The sequence below is a fragment of the Carcharodon carcharias genome, chromosome 12, assembly GCF_017639515.1.
Source record: "Carcharodon carcharias isolate sCarCar2 chromosome 12, sCarCar2.pri, whole genome shotgun sequence".
Classification (NCBI taxonomy): Eukaryota; Metazoa; Chordata; class Chondrichthyes; order Lamniformes; family Lamnidae; genus Carcharodon; species Carcharodon carcharias.
The window spans coordinates 145597551-145623214 of NC_054478.1; the positions used below are offsets into that span (position 1 = coordinate 145597551).

Consider the following 25664-nt stretch of genomic DNA (forward strand, 5'->3'; position numbering starts at 1 on the left):
GAAGTAAATGCAACTAGCATAAATAGACCTCAATGTAAACTGGAACTGATCCAGTTTGTTTATATTGGTAATTTCCCACCCATCTTTCATTATTTAAGAATGTGGGATATGAAAAAAAAAATGAATTAAGGCAGATCAATAAAGTATGTCTGTCTGTAATGTAATCTTAAATATTTACAACCCAGTGATACTTTCAAGAGCACGCAAAATGTTTTTTTGTAGTTAAGTCCAATAAAGTGGTCTAACTGGTGAGTGAATTAGCACAATGTCCTTACTCACTGGGACCTGGCAGTTGAATCCAGCCCAGGCCAATTGGACAATGGCTTCCTTTCTCTGCTTCTATGTGAAATTAATTTAGTCAATCTCATTCCTGTTCCTGATGGGTGTCAGCCCGCAGTACAAAACTACCCTTTATAAGAACCTTTGGAGTTGGGCACATTGTGGATGAAGGATGCCCATCAGGTCACTGACAAGGTCATCATTTATTACCAACATTAATTGTCCTTGAGCAGGTGGTGGTGAGCTGCTGCCTTGAAACACTGCAGTCCATGTGGTGTAGGTAAGCCCAGCATTGTGAGGTAGGAAGTTCCAGAATTTTGACCCAGTGGCAATGAATTATATATTTCCAAGTCAGGATGGTCTGTAGCTTGGAGCTGGAGGGGAAATTGCAGGTGATGGTGTTCGCATGCACCTGCTGATCTTGCCCTAAGTGTTAGAGGTCACAGATTTGCCAAAGAAGCCTCGGTGAGTTGCTGCAATGTATCTTGAAGATGGTACACATTCAGCCACAGTGCACAGTGGAGGGACTGAATGTTGAGGTGGTGAGTGGGGTACTAATTGAGCAAAGCTACTTTGTGTGCTGGATGGTCTTGAGCTTCGAGTGTTGTCAGGGCTGTACTCATCCTGGCAAGCAGGTGAGCATTCCATCAGATGCCTGACTCATGCCTTGTAAATGGTGGACAGGTTTGAGAGAGTCATGTGATGTCATTCACCACAGAATACAAAGCCTCTGACCTGCTCCTGAGCAGCTGGTCCAGTTAAGTCTCTCCCTTAATGGGATTGTTACCATCTAATCATAATGGCCAAATGTATACAGTAAAATAGATTACTACTCTTACACGTTACATCACTTACTCAATCCAATGAATAGCTCGAATTACATTGTGCATGCTGGTGATCATTTCATGACTTGAAAGCACAACTTAGTGGGAGATTCAGCAATGGTAATGCCACTGAATGTGAAGGGGAGGAGGTATACTCTCACTGCAGATGATCGTTACCTGACAGTTGAGTGCCCTGAATGGTACTTGCACTTACCAACCAAATCTGGATGTTGTCCGGGTCTTGCTGTACGTGGGCATAAATTGCTCCAGTATCTGAGGAATTTTTAATGAAACTGAACACTCTGCAATCATCAGCGAACATCCCCACATCTGACTTCTGATGAAGAGAAAGTCATTGAAACGACCCTGAGGAACACCTGCAATGGTTTCCTGAGGCTGACAGGATTGGCTTCCAACAATCAACCCTTTTCCTTTGTGTTAGGCATGACATTAGCCAGAGGAGAATTTTCCTCCATTTCCCAGTTTTACTGGAGCTCCCTGATGCTATACTTCATCAACTGCTAACTTGATGTAAATGGCAGTTATTTTTACATCACTTTTGTAATTCAGCTCTTTTGTCCATATATGGGCCAAGGCTGTAACGAGGTCTGGAGCCAAGCGAGCCTGGCAGAACTCAAACTGAACATCAGTGAGCAGGTTATTGTTGAGTAAGTGTCACTTGAAAGCACCAGTGACAACACCTTTCATAACTTTTCTGATGATTAAGAGTAGGTTGATGAAATGGTAATTGGTCAGATTGGATTTGTCCTACTTTTTGTGGACAGAAGATACCTGGGCAATTTTCCACACTATCTGGTAGTGTGGAATCATTGCAATCATTAGCGGACATCCCCACTTCTGACCTAATGATGGGAGGAAAGTCATTGATGAAACAGGAGGTATCTTCTTTAAGTCAGAACTGTCTAAACAGAGGCAGGTCTTGCTTTCCTGTTTCATAGAGTCAGGCTGAATCAATGCAAGCAATAAAAAAATTTAAAAAGCAGTAACAACAGGCAGATGGGGCCTTAGTTTCACTTGATCTAACAAATGGCACTTCCAACAATGAAGTCCTCTTTCAGCACTTCAATGAAGTGCTAACCTATTTGCTCAAGTTCTGGAATGGGGCTTGAACCTGTGACTTCCTGCTTCAGAGGTGGCAACATTACAACTGAGCTGCTTCGTGTTAGTTACATCCAAAACAATCCAACATAAAATAAAGCATGTACATTTTCTCTACTTGATGCAAGACAAAAGGTCTGCTTTCATATCATCAAAAAAAGTTGTTCTATGAAAATCTGCACTTCAGTGCAACATTACCTGTTTTTCTGAGCGGGAAGTCATCTTTGGGATCATACATCCCGAGAACTGGATGATTATATGAGGCAGATATGCTGCTTTGAGGTGGAGAACTCTGGTCTAATGAGCCATGCTGGGTTTTTCTGTAGTAAAAAGAGAAGCTGCAATCAGGTTGTAATTCCTGTAAAATATGCAAATATTAAAGCTACTGAAACACGTATGAATTCAGATTAATGGGCTAAATGGTACCTGGCATTTTAATTATGAGGAATTATTGTAAATTGTAACCTAAGCAGATGCTATTTAGCTTGAAATTTTACAACAATCACATTATTAGTAAAATCAGAGCTCTTAATACCCCTCCAGGATACTCAGCAATTTTACAAAAAGGGATAGCTGGGCCTAATAAAGCAGGTAGGTCCAAGGTTTAATCCCCAATCAATGCTACGTTAATTGGTCTCAACTGGAGTTATGACAGGGCACCACAGTAACTTCAATGCTTGTGTGTTAGGAGGCCATCCAGCCTCCATTCGTATCTATACCAGCTCTTTGAAAGAGCTGTCTAATTAGTCCTACTTTCCTACCCTTTCCCTATAGCTCTTTATTTTTCAAGTATATATGTAATTCTTTTTTGAAATTAATACCGAATCCACTTCCACATTCCTTTCAGGCAGTGAATTCCAGATAACAATAATGTGCTGCATCAAAAAAAGTTCTCTCATCTGCCCTCTCATTCTTTTGGGCAATGATCCTAAATCTGCATTCTCTCACAAAAGGGAAAGGAAGATCATGTAAAGTTTCTGCTCCTGACCTCTTCCAGAAGTTACTACTAGAAGTACACGTCTTGGGATGCTGATTGAGGACAAGATCAGGCTCAGCAGTGTACACCCAACCCCACATCAATTCACCCCCTCCCAGCCTCTTCATCATAGAGTGCCATACTGATGCTTCCACTCTAAGTTTACACATGAATTATTCCTTTTCAGCAAGATAGCTTGGAGTGGAACTGTACCTCAGGGTATGACTCGCAGAGAAATTGTAATGAAAAAAAGATTGGGGGAGTTATTTTATTTTTGTTTTGATCCCACTTGCCACATTTGTTGAGTTGGATAAAAGTGGTACTTGCAATAAGAAACTATTCAATGTATCAATTTGTACTCTGCCCTCCTGGATTAAAGCAGAGTGATAACAAATATAATTCAATACTTCAACAAAAATGGGCAGCTAAACTTTCAAGGAATGCACTTAACACAAAAATGCTCCAAGTCAATAGCTAAAGAATTCTTGTGCACAAGATAGGCAAACCTATATATGCTGGAAGGACCACACTTCATAAACTAGAAGGGTTAAACTCCAATGGGCTTAAGAGGTGAGTTTGTACCTGATATTTAAAAAATAGAATTGAACTACGTGAGCTGAAGTGATAGACTTTTATTAGACAAATAGCACACAAAGTATATGAAGTTTACTAGATTTGAAACAATGTATTTGAATTTAACAAAGGCAATAATGTTTATTTAAATGCTTACAAATTTGTACAACAGGAATAAAATATCTGAATGAGCAAGGATGCATGCTTAGTTATGGTTTTCAAAGAAAAACTGATGCCATAACAAAATACAATCCCAAAACACCAAATCCCATGTCATATAACTGGAATTGGAAATATCCTGGATAGGAGCAGTTTCCGAGATGATGTAGAATGAAATAAAGTATGAGCCAAAATAGATGGAAAAAATGAAGGAACTTGAAAGTTGAGTGTGGCCCATCTGGATTAGGTTTTTATTTCTATTCCTCTTGCCACTTTATTGGATCTCAAAAGTTTGCTAATTTTCAACTGTTTTCCAGAGAATTGGAATGCATCAATATAAGTTTTTTCCATATCCAACAGGGTATACTTTGTTTTGCTCACTAATATAATAAGTCAGTTTGCATAAAGTAGGGAAAACAGTTTTAAACATGTCAACTTTTTTAACTAACATCATTATGCAATTAACTATCATCTATATAGTGCCTTTCACAATTTATGGACATTCTAAAGTGTTTTACAACCAACAAATTATTTTTTAAAGTGTATTTTTCTATAGATAGTAAACAGAGGAAAACATAACCCTTTTGCTACCTAGTTACCTTTTTTGAAGTGTTTAAAGTCCCCAGGACACAAGATGCATGAAGATAACTGAAAGTGCTATAGAAATCATTGAAGTACTGCAAAATAGGTATCATTCTGGCAATACATCTCACCTGTTTCAGTCTCTACTTCAGCTTAGCCAAGATCAACATTTGCTTTACCATTTACTGGGAATTAAGTCTCTAGTGGTTAGTTGAACTGCTTATGGATCAACAACCCCTTTCTTCACCTACACGTAAACACTTATGGCCACTCACTTCAGTAATGTTTTAAATGCTTCAAAGTTGTCATCTTTGGGATGCCTTGAAAAAAAAAATTAGGATGTACTTTGAACGACTGTGTTTTATTATTTCCACTTTCTGAAGTTTCTCTGCACCACACACCATCTTCCCAGTTCTCCATCCTCCCCCAGCCTACCAAAGGATGTGTTTCTTTCAAAAAATAACAACTGATGAACTTAAAATTACCGTCTCTCTCAGCGGTATTTAAAGGAGAAGAATTTTAAATGTAAGGGATATTCTTATTTTGCCTTGCAACAGGAAAAGACCCATGCAGATAATGTATTCAGTGGGTCAGTCCTGGGCTAGTTGCCAATGCACTCAGCAGCATTTCCATGATGTAATTACACCATCTGAATATCAACCATGACCCTCAGTCCAACTATGCGCTTTTAAAAAAGAAAACCATGGCAGGATAAATAACAACATGTGGGAATGGTGCCTCTTGCTGGCTGCAGCTAGCCAAAATTTGGCTGTCCTTTCTGACAAATCCAGAGTGTGCCAAACAGGGGGGGTACTGGTGGGGAACATCCAATATGCTAGGTCTCTGCTTTTTGTCGGAGTATCAAGGAGTATCTTCTTTCAAACTGACAACATTTTAAATTCAGTTTGCTCTTTTTGTTTCAGTGAAGTAATTTTTGAGAGAAGAAAGACCACATTGAAAGTACTTTCCCAAGAGTACAATTCTCTTTAAAAGGAGTAATGATGATATCATTAAAGAACAACGAATTGGTGTAATTTAACAATATGGACATTTCCACACTCTATATTAATTCAGAGCTTTTTGCATTTTTCTTGCAATTAATCAGCCAAGCAAGCCCTCACAGATAGAATCAGCACTTTCTGTTCAATTTATTCACAAGAAAAAAGTGGTTAGTTTGTTTTTAAAATGAGAGGTATAGCTGGCAACACATCCTACAATTAGTGGCTCACTTCAAAATCATTACCAATTAAATTTTTTTTTCAAAACCTCTCATGATAGTTTTTTTTCTAAAATAGACAGGGTAATTAAGATTCTTGATACTCATTTACTAATCCATATACTGCTGGAAACTGTATTTTAGCATTAGCAATTTAAGTTTCATTAAGTTGGAGGCACAAATTTGTGCAAAATTGCTGTTGCTTTCTCAGTGAGTTTGATTGCCACAATCAGCTATGAATCATACAGCACAGGAAGAGATCATTCAGCACATCAAGTCTGTGATGGCTCTTTGAAAAAGCTACTGTATCCAATTATTTCCCTACTCTTTCCCCTGCTCTTTCCCCATAGACCTGAAACTTTTCTCTGTTAGTTTGTTTTCTATTATTCAATAAACTGAAACAGTGCGGCACATAGCATTGGTGCAACTCACAGAATTATTAAGTCATGGATGATGGTTAAGACGCTAACCTCCAGAGTTGGTTGTCTCAGCACCAATGTGTGTAAAGACATCACATGGAGACCAGAGTAACCAGAGCATTCAGGGGTTCATTGTTCTCTGAAGGAATTGTTGATCAGAACGGAATGGAGCCAAAAAACTCATCCTATCTTCAACAGGTGGTTGGTTGCTCTAAGCAGGAGTAAGGGCACTATTCACTATTCTGGGTTCCACCAGGGCCACTCAGCTCCTGACCTCATTACAGCCTTGATCCAAACATGGACAAAAGAGCTGAACTCATGAGTTGAGGTGAAAGTGACTGCCCTTCACATCAAAGCAGCATTTGACTGAGTATGGTATCAAGGAGCCCTAGCAAAACTGAAGTTAATGGGAATCAGGGGAAAACACTCCACTGGTTGGAGTCATGCCTAGCACAAAGGAAGATGGTTATGGTTGTTGGCCAATCATCTCAGTCCTAGGACATCATTGCAGGAGTTCCTCAGGGTAGTGTCCTAGGCCTAACCATCTTCAGCTGCTTCATCAATGGCTTTCCCTCCATCATAAAGTCAGAAGTGGGGATTGTCGCTAATGACTGCACAATGTTTAGCACCATTCGAGACTCCTCAAATAATGAAGCAGTCTGTGTCCATACGCAGGAAGGCTTGGACAATATTTAGGCTTATGCCAATAAATGGCAGGTAATATTTGAGGCCACACAAGTGCTAGGCAACGACCATCTCCAATAACAGAGAATCTAACCATCTCCCCATGGCATTCAATGGCATTACCATCGGTGAATTCACCAATATCAATATCCTGGGGAGTTAACATTGACTAGAAACTGAACTGGGCCAGCCTTATAAATACTGTGGCTACAAGAGCAGGTCAGAGGCTGGGAATTCTGTGGAGGCTAACTTGCCTCCTGGCTCCTCAAAGCCTGCCTACCATCTACAAGGCACAAGTCAGGAGTGTGATGGAATATTCTCCACTTGTCTGGATGAGTACAGCTCCAGCAACATTCAAGAAACTCGACATCATCCAGGACAAAGCAGCCTGCTTCATTGCCACACCATCTGCAACCTTAAACATTCACTCCCTCCAACACCAATGCACAGAAGCAGCAGTGTGTACCACCTACAAGATGCACTCACTGACAAAGCCATCATTTGTTCCCCATCCCTAATTGCCCTCGAGAAGATGAACGTGCGCCACTGCCTTCAACCACTGCAGTCCATGTATATAGGTATACCATTGGTGCTGTAAGGGAGGGAGTTCCAGGATTTTGACTTGGCAACAGTGAAGGAACAGCAATATAGTTCCAAGTCAGGGTGGTGTGTGGTTTGGAAGGGAACTTGCAGGTGATGGTGTTCCCATGCATCTGCTGCCCTTGTCGTTTTGTTGGTAGAGGTCATGGGTTTGGAAGATGCCGTCAAAGGAGCCTTGCAGCAACAGGATGGGCAATAAATGATGGCTTTGCCAGTGAGGCCCACATCCTGTGAACAAATATAAACACTAAAATGGCCCCAGACTTGGGAAGGGTAGGGGGAGAGATACAGGGGTGGGAGGGGAGAGAAACGATCAAACACAACTCATGCTCCTGATCATTTTTCAGTTTCATCTAGAAAGCACAAACATGTCAATATTGTTGACAAAATGGGACTTAACTGCAATGTCTTATACAGTTCAACAGTTTACCAACACTCAGTTGCTTGGGATCGCACAAGAACAGCAACCACTTCTGAAGTGTGGAAAGGATGAATGGTACGATGAGATCATGTTCAGGACTGGGGAGAGGAACTAATGGAAATTTTTTTAAAAAGTGAAGAATCAAAATCCTTGGTTTAAGAACTGAACAAGGCTGAAAGGTAGAAAAGAAGGGAAGAAGGCAAAGTAAATTAAGAAGTCAGGTGATTCCAAGATTAGGTTAATGAAGTCTAAAGGTAAAGTCTATGCTACAGTACATACAGCTGAAGGAACTGGATGTGCAAAGGCTATGAGCCCTGACATTACTTCGGCAATAGTACCGAAGACTTGTGCTCCAGAATTTGCCGCACCCCTAGCCAAGCTGTTCCAGTACAGATACAACACTGGCAACTACCCAGTTATGTGTCCAGCTATGTCCTGTACACAAAATGCAGGACAAATCCAACCTGGCCAATTACCACTCCATCAGTCTACTCTCGGTCATCAGTAAAGTAATGGAAGGGGACATCAACACTGCTATCAAGGGATACTTGCTGAGCAATAACCTGCTCACTGACACCCAGTGTGGGTTTCATCAGGGCCACTCAGCTCCTGACCTCATTACAGCCTTGGTTCAAACATGGATAAAAGAGCTGAGCTCCCGAGGTGAGGTGAGAGTGACTGCCGTTGACATCAAGGCCGCATTTGACCAAGCGTAGCATCAAGGAGCCCTAGCAAAACGAGTCAATGGGAATCAGGGGGAAAATCTCTCCACTGATTGGAGTCATACCTAGCACAAAGGAAGATGGATGTGGTTGCTGGAGGTCAGTCATTTCAGCTCCAAGACATCACTGCAGGAGTTCCTCAGGGTAGTGTCCTCGGCCTAACCATCTTCAGCTGCTTCATCAATGACCTTCCTTCCAACATAAGGTCAGAAGTCGGAATGTTCGCTGATAGTTGCAAAACGTTCAACACCGTTCGTGACTCCTCAGATACCGAAGCAGTCCTTGTCCAAATGCAGCAAGGCCTAGACAATATCCAGGCTTGGGTTGACAAGTGGCAAGTTACATTCACGCCACACAAGTGTCGGGCAATGACCACTTCCAACATGAGAATCTAACCATCGCCCCTTGATGTTCAAAGGCATTACCATCACTGAATCCCCCACTATCAACATCCTGGGGGTTACCATTGACCAGAAATTGAACTGGACTTGCCATATAAATACTGTGGCTGCAAGAGCAGGTTAGAGGCTGGGAATCCTGTGATGAGGAACTCACCTCCTAACTCCCCAAAGCCTGTCCACCATCTACAAGGCACAATTCAGGAGTGTGATGGAATACTCCCCAATTGCATGGATGAATGCAGCTCTCACAACACTCAAGAAGCTTGACACCATCTAGGACAAGACAACCTGCTTGATTGGCACCACATCCACAAATATTCACTCTCTCCACCACTGATGCACAGTAGCAGCAGTGTGTGCCATCTACAAGGTGCACTGCAGAAACTCACAAAGGCTTTCAGGCAGGACCTTCTAAACTCATGACTCTTACTATCTAGAAGGACAAAGGCAGTAAAAATGTGGGAACTGGAAGATCCCCTCCAAACCACACACCAACCTGACTTGGAAATATATCGCCGTTTCTTCACTGTCGCTGGGTCAAACTCCTGGAACCCCCTCCCTAACAGTACTGTGGGTGTGCCTACACCACAGGGACTGCAGCAGTTCAAGAAAGCAGCTCACCACCACCTTCTCAAGGGTAACTAGGGATAGGCAATAAATGCTGGCCCAGCCAATGAAGCCCACATCCCGTGAATGAATAAAAACATATGACAAACGAAGAACAGCAGCATTGGAATCAGGCCTTATGTGCTGCTTGCTATTGTGTAAAGACATGATTTAAAGTGAGAAAACTGAAAATAAAAATTGATGAGTGCTCTTTATTTCTAGACAATAAAATGTCACCACGAACAAGGAAAATAAATTGGTGTACAAGTACACAGCATAGCTGGAAATCTTAGTTGGTGTCTAAATCCTCACTTCTCAATATTCAAAATTGTATTAGGTTGGATCCAGAAAAGAAGTGGTTAAAAAGAGAGATCAAGAGATATGAGTGATCCTTTACTTGTAATTCTGTGATCTGTGTGAAGAGAACATGTCTCAGAAAATCACGTGCCCTACCTTTGAATACTGCGATCTGCTGGGAGTGCTAAAATGAGGAATCATCCTTCTGACTATAGTCATTTGAGCCTCGTGATTGGTATATTCCCATGGAATTATTCTTTTATATCCATAAATACTATGAAGTTTAAGGGGGAATTTTGTTTTCAGTCGCTCCAGGTTCCTTAAAACTGACACTGGTGCAGTTATAAAACAATAGGTATGGGAGATGTTCTGTAATTCAAACAGAGGAAACAGGGGAGAGGTTGCACACAAAAGTAGTTTAAAAATGCCAACTTCGAATATTTAACTTGAGTATTGGAGTAATGGCAAGGAACTAACATGTTATCTCACATCCATTCTGAGGGAAATAACTTGGGTAAGGAAGACAAGCTTGGCTTCTGTGACATACTGCTGCATTAAATTTCAATGGAATATGGAATGAAATCTATGAACTTAATAGACCAATCATACCTAAGAAGTGTTACTTAATTTGAAAAGCTAAGCTGGGGTTTACATTTAAGATTCAAAAAGATTTAGTCCTCAAGGTGATGGTGTCTTTCAAAAAGTAACACTTTGAGGCCAATTTGTTTTTAATTCATTCACAGGATGTGGGCATCACTGGCAAGGCCAGCACTAATTGCTCTTGTAAAATGAGTGCTTTGCATTTCAGGGTGCTGTTGAGAGTCAAACACATTGCTGTCTCATATAGGACAGACCAGGTAATAATGGAAGACTTCCTCCTGTAGAGGACATTAGCGAATCAAATGTTTTTTTTATATAACAGTTGGGCAGTTACATGGCTGTCATTATTGGTACCAGCTTTTCACATTCCACATTCATTTAATTAACTGCCTTAAATTCCCAAGCTGTCATGGTGGGAATTGAACTTGCGCCTCCAAATCATTAGTCCAGGCCTTTGAATTATTAGTTCAGTAACATAACCACTATGCGACTATTACTTATGACTTGGGTTTTCATTTATTTGTGCTGATCAAGCAATGAGGAACAAAGCAGATTTATTCCACGGTTACCGTCACTGTCAAGTTTAACTTAAATGCAAGGTAAAGCTCCCGTTTAATGTGTTCTGACATTGTCCCCTATTAAATCAGTGAATTTTTACATTTTTCCTATGAGTCATCCTTTGGGCTTCTGTGTCAGATTATTGATTTAGGATGAATTATGGCCTGTGCTTTTGCTATAGTTCAAGTTTGTTGCCAAAATGTTTGTCTTGTGCTCAGAGCAACAAAAAAGGCTTCCACAAGTAGGTGGAGTTTGAGGCGCCAATTTGTGCCCTTAAATATGCCATGAATGGGATAGCATGCCACTGAATTAACATCTCAGCTGTGGTATGAACTTCTGGGTATGTAGAATGCCAATCATATTCTCAACTTCTTTATCATAGAAAAAATACAGCACAGAAGGTGGTCATTCAGCCTATTGTGCTTGTGCTGGCTCTGAAAGATCTGCCCACTTAGTCCAACTCCCCTGCTCTTTCCTGATAACTCTGCAAATTTTTCCTTTTCCAGTAAATATTCAATTAATTGCCTTTTGAAAGTTATGACTGAATCTCCTTCCACCACCTTTACAACAATGCATTTTAGATCATAACAACTCACTATAAAAAAAACCTTGTCAGAATAACACATTGAGACTAAAACTATTTCATAAAAGGCTTAATTACAGTTAAATAATGCACAGACGCAACAACACAAAGAAAGTTCAGATAGAATAATTAGAAAACAAGAATAGGGTCAGTCTACAGCAGGCTAAGAAACATTTTTAAGAGGTATTTTTACAGGCTGTTCATTGTCACATTAAGCAGTCTTCTGTAGAAGTTCATGGTGCAAAATTGCTTGTGGGCAATGCAATTCTCAAGCAGCCAACGGTTCCAAACTCCAACCACAATGAAAGACATAAGCAATCTGTGCTGAGTTTTGTGGAATAGGAACTCTTAAGTTATATGGTGGAATCATTCCAGATTTGCACTAAGTGCAGTAGCAGGCAGGAAAGAGAACGTTTTACCCACCAGCCGCAATGGCAGCTTTTCATGCTGTATCATCCCAATCCCACCTCATCAATCATGCATTCCCAGGAAACACGCCATTTTGATTGCGAACGAGCTCTCATTCGCCCACCACACCATCATCTCGCCGCTTCTTCATGCCAGGTGCCATATTTAAAGTGCAGCCAGATGCACACCCTTCAGCGCTTCCAGCCCAAGACTACTGCACAGAAGACATGGCCTGAAAGGCAAGAAGAATGCAGCCCCTGAATCAGTGATGCATCTGTTGAGCACCTTTTGGACACCGTGGAGGCCTGCCATGATGTCCTCTACTTCCTCTATGGCCACAGGAGGGGCAGCAACATTACCACTCTGGCATTGGAGGGGGTGACAGTGATGGTCAGTGCCAAACCCCTGCAAAAGAGGACAGCCACCCACTGCCGCAAGTGGATGAATGATATGCTCCACTCCCCCAGGGTAAGTCACTCTTCTCACCACTCTGAACTCTCACTCACAAGCCCATCACACATCCACCGGGCCCTCACTCACTGCCGGTTCAAGTGACATCACCACTCACTCTCTCACACACACCATCATTGTCCTCATCCCAGCCATGCCACCATTCAACACTCACACATGCCAGGCATACTTACCATCTGGCGTGGCAGGAGTCCTTACACACTCTCCATCTGTACTCATGCAGAACAAAATGGCACACAAAAGGGAGAAGTCGCAGACTGGTGGAGGGATGCCCGACATCTCGGTCCTCACAGACTTTGAAAATTGAGTAATCCAGCTGGCTGGCTCTGTGCTGACAATGAAGTCGGCGGTGCTCAACAAATTGAAACAGCCAAGGGAGTCCACAACCCAGGGCCACCAGCCAAGCCCCAAAGACACCTCGGAAGAAGAATTCAAAGGCAGCCTCTTTGAGATCCCATCTGAGCGCTCGCCCACACCCTCCACCACCGCAGAGACACACCTTGGTGAGCCCTAGTTCTAGAGTAGCCTCGGGATCACATCACACCATCTGATCCACAGCAGGCAGCAGCAGGGACTTCCCAGGTATCTGGCACTCGGGGGACTGCTGGAGACCAGGAATCTGCTGAGTCCGAGTCAGATGAAAAGCCTCTGGACTCAGTCAATACCTCAGTTGGTGGAGCTGCAAAGGCTAGCTCAGGAACATCAAGAAGGGATGTCCGCTGCACTCCTCCATTGTGCCTTGCAATCTGAGGAGTCCGTCCTCCTTCAGTCTGGGGTGATATCGTCGGCATGAAAACGCGCCAAAGTCAGCAGTGGTAGGATGGTGGCTGACATGGGGACCATGGTCCAGGACATCTGTCCTACACTGCTGCACGGGCTGAACTCCATTGCTGACGCTATAGTTGGCCTCCAGCAGTGTCAACATGAGAGGGGTGCAGGGCAGCTCGATCTCACTCCAGCTTCCCCTTCTCAAGGAGACCGCCAGGGGCCCTTGAGCTCCCATAGGGAGGAGAGACAGCAAGTGCACACTCTGGAGTCATCCACCCAGGTGCTTTCGAGAGTACCTGGCCCCTCTTCCTGTGACCCCAGCAGCTCCAGCTCCACAGGCCGAGGAAGGTACCACTGCCAAACAGCAGGACCCCGAAAGGAGGCTGGGGCCCTCCAGAGGCTGCCCATCAAGGTCATCACAGACAGGGTGTAGCAGTCAGCAGGCTGCCTTCAACTTCGCTGTGGATGTCGGGAGAGCATCAAAATGCAGCGGCAGGGTTAACAAAGTTAAGGAGAATTAGTTGCACAGCCCAGGCACGGGTGTTAATCACTTGTACATAATGTTCACTATTGTAAATACACTCCCAAGAATTTCTCCTTGTCGATGCTCCTTGTTCTGATGAGCAGTGCTCGTGTCACTCAAATGTGAAACCTTGATTCCTGCACGAGATAAAGGCAGGTATTTCAGTCCAGGGCCTCTTCCCTGTGCTTGGTGCAGCCTTGAGACCAAAGTGATGGGCCGGGTTCACACACAATGGATACATTCGTGATGCCTGCACCTCGACGGTGTTTGTCATTGCAGTCAGAATGTCATGGGCAGGCACCACAGAGTTCTGTCATCCTCTGTGTGCTCTCAGCACCTTTGAAGTGGGGCTGGCCCGCCAACTCTTCGGCAAGTGACCGATGGCTCTGTGTTCCTGAAGGGGTCAGGTGCTGAAGGCTGACGCATCGCTATGATATGACACTGATCAAACAGCAAGCGAGCTGCCCTTGGCCAGACAGGACTCAGACATTCTCAGGGGCTATGTGAAGATCTATGGAGTGTCCTCACTGCATGTCACCATCATCCTCCTGAAACTGAGTGACAACTAGGGTTTCTGCTGCATCTCCATGACAGGAGCATTATCACAAACAGTACACGCGCTGCCATCAGCCAGGTTGGAATCAAACGTTCACAGATGCAATATGATAATCTATGGTGTCTCCTCACTGCACGTTGTCATCATTCTCCACAAATCTAGCAGCTATGAGGGTCCGAGTGCACCTAACTCGTCTGGCCAGTGCGATGGCCTCATCACCGTCATCTTCACCTTCGAGGACCTCCTCACCCTCATCTGTCGACATCCCCCTCATCGGAGGAGACATCCAGCCTGTGTAACCTTACCATGCACTCACCTCCGAGTTCTCCTCAGCCAGCTCCTCTCCCCATTACAGCGTTAGGTTGTAAAAAGCACTGCAGGCGATGACAATTTGTCACAATCTCTGTGGACTACATTGCAGGACTCCACCAGATGCACCCAGGTGCCAGAGACTAATTTTCAGCATCCTGATACTTTGCTCCACCCCAAGTCGCAAGCTGTAGCATGAGCCTCGTTATATCTTCGCTCTGCTGCAGTTTGAGGCCGCCGCACGGGTGTCATCAGTCACGTCTTCTGCGGGTAGCCCTTGTCCCTGAGGAGTCATCCCTGCAGCCTCTGTGGACCTTGGAAGACATCAGGGATCTGAGGCCTGCTGAGAATGTAGGAATCGTGGACACTCCCTGGGAGCATGCGCAGACCTGCACGACCTGTTAGTGGTGGTTGAACACTAGCTGAACATTCAGCGAGTGGAAGCCCTTGCAGTTAACATAATTGACCGTGTGTTGCCATGGAGATGTTAAAGTCACGAGTGCAGTCGATGGAACCCTGCACCTGTGGGAAACCTGAGATCTGGGATCTGCAGCGGTTCAAGAAGGCAGCCCATCACCATCTTCTCAAGGGCATCTAGGGATAGGCAATAAATGCTGGCCTGACTGGCAAAGCCCACATCCCGTCAATGAATAAAAAAAAAGAGATGTGTGGGTTAGCATGGGTGTACTAAGAACCTCTCTTTATTTAATCTGAAGGCCCCTTAATGCATCTCAGAGAGTGCTGGCAACCACTTCGATGGCCAGAGTTTAGTGCACTGCATGGCTGCCCAAAATACCACCCAACTCCGCCCTACTCACCTGATCAATTGGCAGCAGCTTTGCCCACTGGACTGCACGCTGTGCTCTCAGCTCATGCACAGGCATTCTCCTAACTCGCGCTGTAAGGCTGTACTGTTAGCTTGAACCATGGGGGAGACAGGTCCAAACCGGGATGATGACATTGCAAGGGGCTGTGAGCTCCTCCACCAGTGACTGCTCCATGGCTAGCTTTCACAAGGAGATTGTACAACATGTACACGCATCCAATTATTCTGCATTGCATTAAAATGCTCATTAGTTTGGAGTCTGTAACTAAGGGGTGAAAAGCTCTGCAGCATTTGGTAGCACTTTCATGTCTATGCATTGCTTGAGTGGGCAGATAAGCTAGAGACCCGACTCCAAGCATGTCAACATGGTTACACCTGAGTGGTCTCGGTTGCATTGGAATGGTCATTTTATACAAGATTTCCCTAATGCGTGGCCATTTCCCTCCCCCCAACCCCAATCCCCCTACATGTGCTTGCGGACTACCATCAACCACAGGGCAGCGCATCGCACCCTCCCCCACCTCCCAAGTCGCCACAACCACAGTGCACCCCTTGCCCCCAACTCACCTCAACCACAGGGCGGCTCTTGCCTTCAGCTCCCCCAAACTTGCCTCAACCGCAGTGCAGCGCTTGCCCCCGCACCGCACTGTCAGCCAGCTGGGAAAATGGGACTTTCCTGTGCCCTCACCTGAATGCGCAATGCCTCAACCTTGAAGTCTAACAGGCGCCACTCACGAGGGATGCATATGTAACCTTACCGTGCACTCACCTCCCGAGTTCCCCTCAAAGTGCAGCACGCCAAGTGCATGCCTTATAAATGCTGTTGTGAAGCATGTCGGCAGTGCTCAGATGATCCAACATGGAGGGGGGGAAGGATTCCAGCGTGCTGAGCTTGTAACGATATGCAAGCATATTACAATTAAGTTCCTGATGGCGGGAAGTGCAGCCCGTCAATGACAGCACGAAACTGATTTTTGGCCTTCCCACCATATTGTCTGCTCACGTCCGCCATGATGCCCAATGCCAGTAGGCACAGAAAGCTCTGCCCACAGGCTCAACTTCAGGTGGGATTTTAATATCTATGCACTGCTAATCAAGGCCAGGGAGAGAAATCATGGGCCCGGTGCTTCTCCTGTTTCTGGGCCCCTTATCTCTACCATCCCCTCTTTAATCCTTCCCCTCATCCTTTGGGCGCCCAGAATTGGGAACCATAGTTACAGTGGGGTCAAACGGTTTCATATAGGTTTAAAAAAACTTCACAGCTTTTGTACTCTATGCCTCTATTTATCAAGCCCACCAGAAGCTCATGTTTCAGCCTGATACACTTTACAACCACGGCTTTGTCAGACAATTAAACACTACTTGGTTGTTTATATTATGCAACCAGCTCCGCTTCTTTGAGTGCAGCCCTATGCAATATCCAGAGAGCAACACCCAAAAGACTTGAAATTCACAACCATTTCAAACAACAATCCCACGTACAAACGAGAATACCTTGAACTAACAGTGATATATTCTGTTGCTACATGACTTCCAAGTTTAAAAATGGCAAAACCTTCCAGTAAATCAGCACCAACCAATTGACCTGCAACAATGTGCTATTTCTATCCACACAAGTGGGCTTTGTTAACAGAAAAATTACACTATGCATTGAGTGATAAATATTTTCTCATTTTAAATTGAAACTAACCAAACTTACAAATGCCCAGCAAGAAGCAGATGCTGGAAATCTGAAATATAAACAGAAAATGCTGGAAATACTCAACAGGCCAGGCAGCATCTGTGGACAGGGAAACAGAGTCAATGCTTCAGGTCCATGATCTAAACTAGTTCTGGAGAAGGGTCACTGACCTCTGTTTCTCTCTGCACAGATGCTGCTAGTTGAGTTTTTCTGACACTTTCTGTTTGTACCGGAGCAAAATTAGCTCCTTTTGTCATCCCTCCAAACAGTAAACAGCCTTCTTGTGAGCCTCTCATTCCCCTTCTGCAAGAAACCCAGCAGCGGCTGCCTGAGATCCACTTTGGTACAACATTGAAGATGAATTTCAAAAAAACAGTTAAAGAATGAAGAAAACATAAACAACTTGCTGAGCAAAAAAATCAATGTCAAAACGACAAATTGATAATAATTAATAAAAATGACAATTAAAAAGTGTGAAGCAGCAGAGCTAACTAATAAGACCTTTTCTGCCTTTTCACTTAAGAGGCAGAGCTAGAGAGAGACAAACCAGGGTCCAAGGGACGCGAAGGGGACTGGGGCCAAACCAAGGAGTTGGATTTAGCTAACACCGATCTTGCATTCACCTCTGGTGGGACACACTCTGAGCAGACCTGGATAGAGTTCAAAAAGAAGTGGGGGCTGGAAGTGTGTTGCCTTCAGCTTGGGTTTTCCTCCTCTCCTGGCCTAGTATGTGGATAGGTTTTTGGGAGGTGGTGATGGGGGAGGATGGGTGTGCCCTGCACTGAGCAGTCTGTGTGCATGTCCCTGATATTTCTGAACTTAAAATTGTGTTAATAGGCCAATACGAAAAGATAATTTGTACATAATAGCAACCTCCAGCCATCCTTCCAACACTGACTTCATGTGCAGTACCTGTAATCGTTATGCAAACCGAGGTTTGGTCTAATGTCACATGAAATGGCATTGAACTAGACAGTAAGCCTTCGTTTTATATTCAACCCCCATCCATCAAAGTGATGAGAGAATCTATAATATTAATCTTGGTTATATAGGGTAATGAATGTCACTGAAGTGTGCAACGAAATCAACATTTCCATGAGTGAGATCATCTCAATCACTGTAGTACCAAAGCTTATCTAGTATGTACAGACCTCAGGGTCCAGGCTTTGATACAAATATCAGCAGATCTTTGACTTTCAACATTGCTTATATTGCAGAGATCATATTTCTTGTAATTGCAGTAGAAATCCAATAAAGGAGGATTCAAAATGAGTTAACACAACTCACATTAACAACTTAAAACATAAATATAACCATTATACCTTGAAATATGATCAGATTGACACTAGGGTATCATAGTAGCCTGGTAAATTTATACAGGCAAGCATTACTTTATATTAGTAACTCAATGCGATTCAGTCTTCCAAAAAATGAGAAATAGGGAACAGTCAATTATTTTTGGGCCAAACTGTAATGCCATCTTTCTAACAATCTTTAATTGCTCTATTAGGCACAAGATCATATAGCACCTCATGATACATCCCCAATCTGTCCAACCATCTTAACATTTCATACCATAAACCTTTCTTCACCTATATCTCTATTATCACAAACTCATACTAGCACTAAACCTCCAACTGCCAGCTCCTGAAAAGTTCAGCTACATTTGCAGTTTTATAGACTACTGACATGGGCATTCCCCAGCAGTCACTGCTGTTTTCAAACATATGAAGAAATACTTCATTACATTAAAATTTTAAAGTAGGTTTTCCCACTTTTCTGATTTCCCTGTACCTTATTTCCTCACACTACTCTCAACCCTAGTACTAAGGCTGTTTGACTAAATGGTATGGCCACTGTGCCAGATCTGCCAACAATCCTAATCAAATATGAGGCACCATTAAATCACTTGAGTCATCCTAGAATTTGTAGCTCAAAAAAGAAAAAAGGAAAAGAAAGCATCCAAAAAAGTGTATTGAGGAAAGAGAGCACACACATTCCAAGCTTCTGAACTCCCTCCCCTGTCTCTTTGTCCTGAAACACCCCACTCCTCTACCTCCCAAATCCTTTCCCTCATTAGAAATTCACAAAAAAGTGTGCCAGAGAAGGCAAGGAAGAAAGAACGCGAGAAAAAGGGAGAATATTTCTGCAGGAAAGGGATGTGCACTTTGTATATGGCAAGCAGAAATTTTACTCGTGTGGATTTTTCAGTAACTTGATTTGGGGATCTTTAACTCAGGCAGGTCTCTGCATACCAGATATGTGGCTGGCCAAAAAAGTCACTGAACACATTATCACATTATTGCAGCTAATCAGCAATACTTACCCGTACCAAAATCTTGGGTCATTTGGAATGGAATGGTTTATTGCCCTATGTGCTGCAGCTTTCTTTTTATTTAGGACAAACTCTTGAAGTCTCAACTTCACTTCTGTGCTTGCTACTGCACCTAAGAAACACATACACACAAACATAAGTTCCAGGTTATCACAGGAATCAAAAATTTTAAAAACAAGGCAAATTATGTAAATTTTCTCCAGTAAAATGGGTGCTTTAGTTTATTTTACAGATATGAATGATAACTCTGTAGCCCAACAGCCACCACGTTCAATCCACAAAATAGGTTCAATATGCGAGATTCACCCATGAGCAAACATAATTTGCCTCACTAAGCTCATCTCCTCCCATGGAACCACCACCCCACTACCCTCCCACCCTCCTCCTCTGTCACAGGATCCAACTGCCTCTAACAATTCCAGAGTTTTCATTGTCACTACCTTATCCAGAATATCAACGTAAATTTTCGTAAAGACTTTGCATAAAGTAGTAACTCCTGACATCAGTCTGATCTCACCTTTAGTAAGAAAATTTAAGAAAACTTTAAAATGCCTAACTGTTGATCACATTCGATGTTTTTTTTACAGAAAAGTAAGGAGATCTGGAATTTTTTGCCTGAAGACTGTGACTTCCATTGCCACATGCTCCAGTGCAACTACACACTTTTCACGGGGTAACGATGATATTGAGGAGAGTACACAATGAGAAAGGGCAGAGATTTTAGATGCTGAGCAGGAACTGCATTAAGTCATAGAGCCATAGAATTGTTATGGCACAGAAGGAAGCAATTCGGCCCATCAAGTCCATACAGTCTCACTGTAGGACAATCCTGTCTATCCCTTTCTCTTGCTCTTTCCCTGCAGCCCTGCAGGTTTATTTCCCACAACTGCCTATCTAATTTTCTTTTGTAATGTTTGTACTGGTTCTTAGAGGTCAGACAATTTGTTAGTTACTTTGTGTTTTATTAACCATGCTCAGTAAAAGTGTTAAAAGTGGAACAAACGGTCCTTTTCAAGGCTCAAAATTCCGTTTACATCATATTACACAATATCATAGATAATGCCCAACTACTACATATATTGTTCTCAAGCATCACTCTGCATTCACCTGTCTACCTGCAATTAGTTTGAGTCTTCAGAATTTCAGTCCAGTACTCTAGCTGTGTTTTCAATGGTGATAGTTAGTATAAAACTGTAAATAATAGTTCAGAAATGAGCTAACTTTTAACAATATTCAACTTTTGAGTCTTATTCCTTAAGCGATTTGAGGAAAACATTTTAGAAGGCTTAACTGTGGGGCACAGAATAGTTGACAGAAGCTAAAGTATATGCTAAAGAAGCTAGCCTGTACAACATTTTTATCCGAGTTTATTTACTAAATATATTCTAATTTTCACAATTGGGACTGAGATTGGAAGCCCAGATCCCATGTTGGTGACTGGCAGAACACCAAATGCAGAGAATGAAACTGAGCTTCATACATATAAAATTAGAGAATTCAGAAATTGATTTCAAATGTGAAAAGTTAGTCTTCTTCACAATGGATAATGCTGAAATTGTGTTCACGTCCAAACTTAACACCTTTTCCTGCCTCCACCCTCCTCCCACTCCACAACTCGATTCCCCTCATGTGACCGCTTGTGAAACAGGTTTCTGCCTCATCAAGAGCAGCCAAGTGTACAAAAAAGTAGAATCTGTATGAAAACAGTTAGGCTTCTATCAGCCAGTTTGCTACTTCTGTTCTATTCTGTGGAATGTCATTGAATGTGTGTGCCAATGATTTTTGCAGCAGAGACCTCAGATTGAAAACATCATCCAGGAAGGTACTCTCTGAAAATTGGAGGTCTACACTCCATGATGTGACAATTGTTAATTTAAGCATATTTGGACTCAAAATACAGATTCTCCATTTCTATTCTTGTCCATGCTACAGACTTGACCTCATTCACAGAATGCATGACAAACCATGGGAACAGGCAGGTTGTCCGACCTGTATTCTCAACTAAAACCTGCCTCTGGACGAGTGACTAAACAAGCTGCAGCAAGAAAATCCAACAAGCAGAACAGGACTGGCTATTGCTGGCTCATACAGTGAACCTCTGGATCCACATTCAACTTTGTGGGGAGTCAAATTGCAAGCAAGGCTCCAATAATTGACCACCTATACTCCTTTAGGCATGGATCAGGTAAAGTTGCCGTAGCAGAGAGAAGAATGCACTGTGCCATATTATGGGTAAGCATAATGCGTCAGGACAATGGCGCATCAGGACAAAAATATTCAGAGACTACACACCCAATTAAACAAAATACTCAAAACATTATATATTAAGACAGGGGTTCCCAAAATGTTCCTGAACCCCAGTGGGTTCACGGGACATGCAACTGGGGTTCCGAGCTCCGAGGCAGAAATGGCGGCTTGAAGCGGAAACTGACATACAACAGCCCTGGGATTGGCTACAAGGCCTCTTTATATATGCATCATTTTCTCTGGTGTTGGGTATAACCTAATATAATGAGCTCCAAGGCCTAACTGCTGACAGCAGAGACTGCAAAGTGGTATATGCTTTATTTTTTCTTTGTGTATCTGTACCCCTGATGTTTGCCCCCAACTTTCCCCATCTGGTCACCAACTGTCTCCCTCACTTCCTCCCCAAATTTTTACTCTGGGGTCGGATCAAGTGTGAAGCATTAAAATAGGTGGGAAAAAGTTTGGAAAGAACTGTATAAGTAAAATTATGTCTGACAAATTTTGCCCAAGTGTCACATAATATACTTGTTAGCAAAATTGAAATACATGATATCAAAGGAGTAATGGCAGAATGGATATGAAATAGGGCAAGACTCAGAAAGCAAAGGGTAGTGGTGAACAGCTGTTGATTGGATTAGAGGAAAGAAAATGGAGGTATGCCCCAGCAATAGGTATTAGGACCACTGCTCTTTTTGATTACTATATTTCCAGGTTATTGATATTTAACAGTGCTTCAAGACAAAGTTTGGTGGAAGTCAGCAGACACATAGCAGATAAAATTTAATGCAGAAAAATGTGAAGTGATGCATCTCAAAAGGAAAATAAGAAGCAATATAAATTAATTGGTTCAATTTTAAAGGTGATGCAGGAACAAAGGGAACTGGGAATTTAAATACACAATTTGTTTTTTTAAGATGGGTAGCCAAGTTGAGAAGGCTATGAAAGAATGCTTATGGGATCCTTGCATTTATAAATCAAGGGATAGGAGTACAAAAGTAAAGAAGTTAAGGTAAACCTTTACATATCACTGATTATGTCTCAGCTGGAATATTGTGTCCACTTCAGGGCACCAGATGTTTGGAAGGATAGCAAGGCTTCAGAGAAGGTGCAGAGATGATTTACTAGCATCATACCAGGGATGAATGACTTCAGTTAAGTGGATAGGCTGGAGAAGCTGGGATTGACCTTCTCAGAGGAGTTTTGATGGTTCCTATTATTACTTAATCGCTCAACTACTTGGCCCCAGACCTCCTTACAATCTTGGTTCAAACGTGGACAAAAGAGCTGAATTCCAGAGGTGAGGTGAGAGTGACTGCCCTTGACATCCTGGCAGCATTTGACCAATTGTGGCATCAAGGAATCCTAGGAAAATTGAAGTCAATTAAAGTTCCCTGATGATTACACAGTGCTCAGTTTGATTTGCAACTTCTCAGAGAATGCTGATAAGCGGTCACTGACTTGAAACGTTAACTCTGGCCCAGAATTACACAGAGTCATGGAGACATCACACCTCATCTAATAAGTGCAGGGACCTGAGATCAAGGAATACTGACCTCATTTCTGACAGATCTTTTCTTGTTGGTAGGGGAAAGGGGTCAGGATGTGATTCTCACATGGGGGGAATCCAAACCCAGTAAAGACATTTGAACTCAATGCTGAGTTCAAACAGACCCCATTTTGTTGGAGGGAGGTCCTTAGCCCCCAGCGTGTGACTTACTCTTTTTAAGAGTAGACATAAATGGTCAAAAAAGGCGGATAAGATCTTTGGAACCGTCAAGCTATCAAATTAGTTAAATCATCTGCCCTTTAAATTTGGTAAAGAACCAGCCTGCTGTGTCTCTGAGTTGAAAAAATTGGTGCTTTCAGTTTCAAAAGCTGTTTGTTGACATAAACCCAAGGGCTATCATTATAACATTACTACAGTTTGGCTGCTTCTTCAACCCACCCTTATCAAAGTGGGAGCTTGTAAAGTCACTGTTTGATTGACAGCTCAAGAGGTTATTCAGGAATTAGCTGTCTTTGATGTAGGGTTATGAATGCAGATGTTTGTTTTTATATAGGATTAAGTACTTGGAAGGATTTAAATGTTTTGAATGGGTCTTTATCATTTAAAAAATATATAGTCAAGTCTGTAATAGGTAATTAGAACTTTATTTTATTTCACCTCCGCATGGGTCCTGAGGTCTGCCCATGGTGGATACAGTGTGAATTGGCATGGGGGTGCAAGGGGAAAGGGTGGTGGGCATAGGTTGACATGTTGACACTAAGTTGGCATAAGGATAAAAGGGACCTTGGAGGTGAGTGGAGAGCATAGGCTGGCATGGGGGTATGAGGGGCCATGAGAAGTGGGTAGAGGAGTATAGCTTGGCATGGGGGTATGAGGACAATTGGTGGTGATAGGAGGCATGAGTTGGCATGAAGGGCATAAGGGGCCATTAGGGCTGGGTGAGTACATGGGTTGGTATGTGTTGTCATGGATGGGGCACGAGGACTGAAGGGTGAGTGCTAGAGTGCCTAATATTCAGCCACACAACTGGACAAGGTCCCAGATCACCAAGGCGGGCCTTTTAACCACCCCATCTTGGTATGCAACCTGTGGCTGCTGCAGAACTGTTTCTGGAGGTGGTGGACCTGACTCCAGCTTGCACCCACATCCCTGGAATAAAGATCCTGTTATTCGAGGCACCATTTTCTGAGGCGGGTTTGGAGAGTTGGAAAATTTGTTGACTCTGTGTACCCCACTTGGAAGTGGAAATCCAGGCCTCTGTTTCCCTCTTCATATATGCTGCCTGACCTGCTCAGTATTTCCAAATTTTTTTTTTGTTTTTCTCCTCAGATAATGAAGCAGTCTGTGCCTACATGCAGGAAGCCCTGGACAGCATTCAGGCTTGGGCTGATAAGTGGCAAACAACATTTGTATGGCACAACTTCCAGGCAATGATCATCAACAAAAGAGAATCTAACCATCTCCTGATGACATTCAATGGCATTACCACCATTGAATCTCCCATCTGTATCCTGGGGCTCATCACTGATCAGAAACTGAACTGGGCCACCCACATAAATACTGTGGCTACAAAAGCAGGTCAGAGACTGGGAAATCTGCAGCAAGTAACTTGCTTCCTGACTCCCCAAAGCCTGTCCACTAACTACAAAGGCACAAGTCAGGAGCTTGATGGAATACTTGCCACTTGCCTGGATGAGAGCAGCTCCAATAACACTCAAGAAACTTGACACCATCCAAGACAAAACAACTCACTTGATTGGCACCCAATCACCACCTTAAAACATTCACTCCCTCCACCAGGGGTGAACCGTGGCAGCAGTGTGCACCATCAACTGCACTGTAGCAACTTGCCAACCTTCCAAGCCTGTGAGCACTACCATCTAGAAGAACAAGGGCAGCAGGTGAATGGGAACAAGGTCCTCTGCAAGTCATACGCCACACTGATTTGGAAATATATTACCATTCTTTCAGGGTGGTTGGGTCAAAATCCTGGAGCTTTCTTCCTAACAGCAGTGTGTGTACCTACCCCACAAAGATAGCAGCAGTTTAAGGTGAGAGCTCACCACCACCTTCTCGAGGGCAATTAAGGTTAAGCAATAAATGCGGGCTTAGCGAGTGATGCCCACATCCTACAAACAAATAAAAAACCTTAGGTCTTTGGCTGTAGGGAGCCACCTAGGAATTCCAGTGGGGCAGACTTGGTGCCTATCCCAATCATCCCAAACAAGTCTTCAAAACAGGACCAATTTACATAATTAAGAGGCCTAATACCTGGTTTACATCTGGGAGTTGTACTAAGAGACATCTGTGTGTCAGGTTGCAGGGTAATATTTAAAATCTGAAGACACAGCCTCTTCACATAATGGCCTTCGAGGTTACTGTAGCTGATACGGTGCCTCAGTTAAAACATTCCT

The 25664-nt window shown here is 43.1% G+C and overlaps 1 protein-coding gene across 13 annotated transcripts in view; it reads right to left on the minus strand.

Annotated features, from left to right (window-relative positions):
• The window catches only part of hdac4 (histone deacetylase 4), a 454869-nt gene that overhangs the window by 150250 nt on the left and 278955 nt on the right, over window positions 1-25664 (minus strand). For all 13 annotated transcript variants that reach the window (XM_041201590.1, XM_041201589.1, XM_041201588.1 and 10 more), the window contains 2 exons: window positions 19488-19608; window positions 2421-2542 (listed from right to left, as the gene is read on the minus strand). In XM_041201590.1, coding sequence (XP_041057524.1) covers window positions 2421-2542; window positions 19488-19608 — 243 coding nt within the window. The remainder of the gene's footprint in view (window positions 1-2420; window positions 2543-19487; window positions 19609-25664) is intronic.